Raw genomic sequence first — 2,835 nt, forward strand, 5'->3', positions numbered from 1 at the left:
AGTTTACCGCATCGTTCCAGAGGACGAGCAGAAGAGTGAGTTTATGATTTAGTGGTTTTTGGTTTGTTAGTCTGAGTTTAGGATCAGAGTGTATTTGCTCTTTGTTGCTTCACAGCCAGATGGTTGTCAGTTCAAATCCTGCCTCATCTTAATGTCTGTGGGTTCAATCGGCTGAGCAGAGCTGCAGGTCCAGTCTGCTTCATCAGCAGAAACTCGAGTGAAAGCTCTGCCTCTTTATGAACCTCTATCTCTGGGTGGGAGGAGCCTAATGCTTGAAGGAAGGAGGGTAAGGGTAAGGACAGTAACGACCCCCCCTGCCTATGGCCTCAATCTTTCCCAGACCACAGCGCCACTCAGTGGTTTATGTTCTTTATCTCAGGGAACCTGGAAGTCCCCTTAATCCTCCAACTGTTGTGTGTGTTTAGATGTTTAGTTTCTCTGTTGATGTTGATATTGTTTATATTTGATTTGGGCTTTAGATGGGAGAAGTTCGGTGACGCCGATGGCGGCGGCCAGCAGCTGCAGTGAGGCAGCGGATATGGACTGCAGCTCTGCAGAGATGGAGGAGTTCTTTAAAGAGGTGAGGTCGTCTGAGGTCCACACCTGAGCCCCTGCTCACATGACCTGCTGACCCCTGGGTCTCTGTTTTTCAGGAGGAAAGCTGCAGCATCCAGGCCAGTCCAGAGTACTGGACCCACAGCAGCCTGGCAGGTCAGATACTGGGTCCATCTGGTCCACTTTGCATACAGGCAGAACACTCAGAACCAACAACAACATTATGATCCAATGAATAAGAAAAGAGTTCAAGTAAAACCTAAAAGAAACTTCAAAAGAAAGAGACTGAAAGGGTTAACTCAATGTGACGATGAAGATGAGATGCTTTGTTCTTGAGGCCTTAAAGTCTTCCTCTGGTTTCATGTGTTAGAGGTCAGAGGTCATCTCAGTCTAATGTCTCTGCGGCTAAATCCAGTTTATTTGCTGAATTCTGCAATAGAGGAATTGACCAACTTCCTGTTTGAGCTCTGCTGACTCAGGTGTGTTTGTGATGATGCAGCAGTGTGAAGCTCTTCATCTTCTGCTTCCTCCTCTCCCTCACAGCTCTGCCTCTGCAGCAGGACGCTCTGCCAGCCAGCTCCTTCAGCTCAGGTAGGATGACATCACCTGTAGCTCAGTAGCTTTTTAAAGCTACACACTACTGTTTTGGGGAAGTGAACTACTTTGAAGCTACTTTAGCATGTGTGTTTGTATTTTACAAAATCAGTGTGTGTGTGTGTGTGTGTGTGCAGTGTGTTTGTTTACAGATCACATGGATTCCTCCGCTCCGATCATGTGACGTAGTGAGGCTCTGGTCACCATGGCGATGATGCTTCATGTATGTTCTGTTCTCCAGGTTTCTCTCAGATGATGATCAGTTTCTTCTACGGAGGGAAGCTGATGCTGAACACGTTGGCGTCTCACCCTGAGGGCTGCCGGATCGCCCCGGGCCACCAGCATCTGGGCCGCGGCGCCCTCTACAGTTCAGAGAGCATGCAGAGCGTCCATTTCCCCCCCGCCGAGCTCATCGAGTACGAGCGCCAGCGCCAAGTCACGCGTAAGCTCCTGGGCCACCTGGAGCGTGGCGTGCTGCTCCGCGCCAACCAGGAGGGCGTGTTCATCAAGAGGCTGTGCCAGAGCCGCGTGTTCTGCAGCGGCCCGGGGGAGGCGGGGCCTCAGGGCAGCGCCGGGCCCTGTAAGCTAGAGAGGGACGCCGTGGTCAAGATCTTTGATATGGGACGATTCTTCAAGGTCAGGATCCAAGGATGTCCACATCATAGTCACGCTGATGTCACGCTTTCTGTCCTCATGTCCCTCCTCCTCCTCATGTCCTTCTCCTCATGTCCTTCTCCTCATGTCCCTCCTCCTCCTCATGTCCTCCTCCTCATGTCCTTCTTCTCATGTCCCTCCTCCTCCTCATGTCCTCCTCCTCATGTCCTTCTTCTCATGTCCCTCCTCCTCCTCATGTCCTCCTCCTCATGTCCTCCTCCTCATGTCCTTCTTCTCATGTCCCTCCTCCTCCTCATGTCCTCCTCCTCATGTCCTCCTCCTCATGTCCTTCTCCTCATGTCCCTCCTCCTCCTCATGTCCCTGAAGCTGTCTCTTGTGTGTTGCAGCTCTCCAGATGTACCAGGAGGCGGAGCTTCCTGCACCAGAGCCCTCAGTCACTCTGTGCTTTGGAGAAGAACTCCAAGATCTCAACTCTGCCAAGAGCAAACTGATCATTGTGCAGGTCTGTCTCTATCTAAACACAAACACATGTCCTCCAGAAGACTGTCTCTCTTCTCTCTCCCCCCTCTCTCTCTCCCCCCTCTCTCTCTCTCTCTCTCTTCTCCCTCTCTCTCCCCCCTCTCTCCCCCCCCTCTCTCTCTCTCTCTCTCTCTCTCTCTCCCCCCTCTCTCTCCCCCCCTCTCTCTCTCTCTCTCTCTCCCCCCCTCTCTCTCTCTCTCTTCTCCCTCTCTCTCCCCCCTCTCTCCCCCCCCCCTCTCTCTCTCTCTCTCTCCCCCTCTCTCTCTCTCTCTCTCTTCTCTCTCCCTCCTCTCTCTCTCTCTCTTTCTCTCTCTCTTTCTCTCTCTCTCTCTCCCCTGTCTGTCTCTCTCTCTCTTTATCTTCTCTCTCCCCCCTCTCTCTCTCTCTGTCTCTGTCTCTGTCTCTCTCTCTCCCCCCCCCCCCCCCCCATGGTGTGTGTGGATGGGTCTTGGTCTCTTTCCTGCTGTGTCACGTGTCACTTCCTGTCCCCTGTGTAGATCACGGTGGTGAGGTGTCAGCAGCTGTTGGATGCTGTGAACTCTCGGCGCTCTC

The 2,835-nt window shown here is 52.7% G+C and overlaps 1 protein-coding gene across 1 annotated transcript in view; it reads left to right on the forward strand.

Moving 5' to 3' along the window:
• Positions 1-2,829, forward strand: part of irf8 (interferon regulatory factor 8) — a gene marked incomplete at its 3' end in the record, with an annotated part of 5,148 nt that extends 2,319 nt beyond the window's left edge. Inside the window, exons 3-9 of the mRNA XM_076140253.1 lie at positions 1-35; positions 480-580; positions 654-711; positions 1,099-1,146; positions 1,391-1,801; positions 2,151-2,266; positions 2,781-2,829. The exon at positions 1-35 is cut by the window's left edge and continues 149 nt beyond it. Coding sequence (XP_075996368.1) covers positions 1-35; positions 480-580; positions 654-711; positions 1,099-1,146; positions 1,391-1,801; positions 2,151-2,266; positions 2,781-2,829 — 818 coding nt within the window. The remainder of the gene's footprint in view (positions 36-479; positions 581-653; positions 712-1,098; positions 1,147-1,390; positions 1,802-2,150; positions 2,267-2,780) is intronic.
• Positions 2,830-2,835: the final 6 nt, after the last annotated feature.

The sequence above is a fragment of the Genypterus blacodes genome, unplaced genomic scaffold (assembly GCF_046128005.1).
Source record: "Genypterus blacodes isolate CSIRO-AG114 ecotype Tasmania unplaced genomic scaffold, CSIRO-AGI_Gbla_v1 ptg000531l_1, whole genome shotgun sequence".
Classification (NCBI taxonomy): domain Eukaryota; kingdom Metazoa; phylum Chordata; class Actinopteri; order Ophidiiformes; family Ophidiidae; genus Genypterus; species Genypterus blacodes.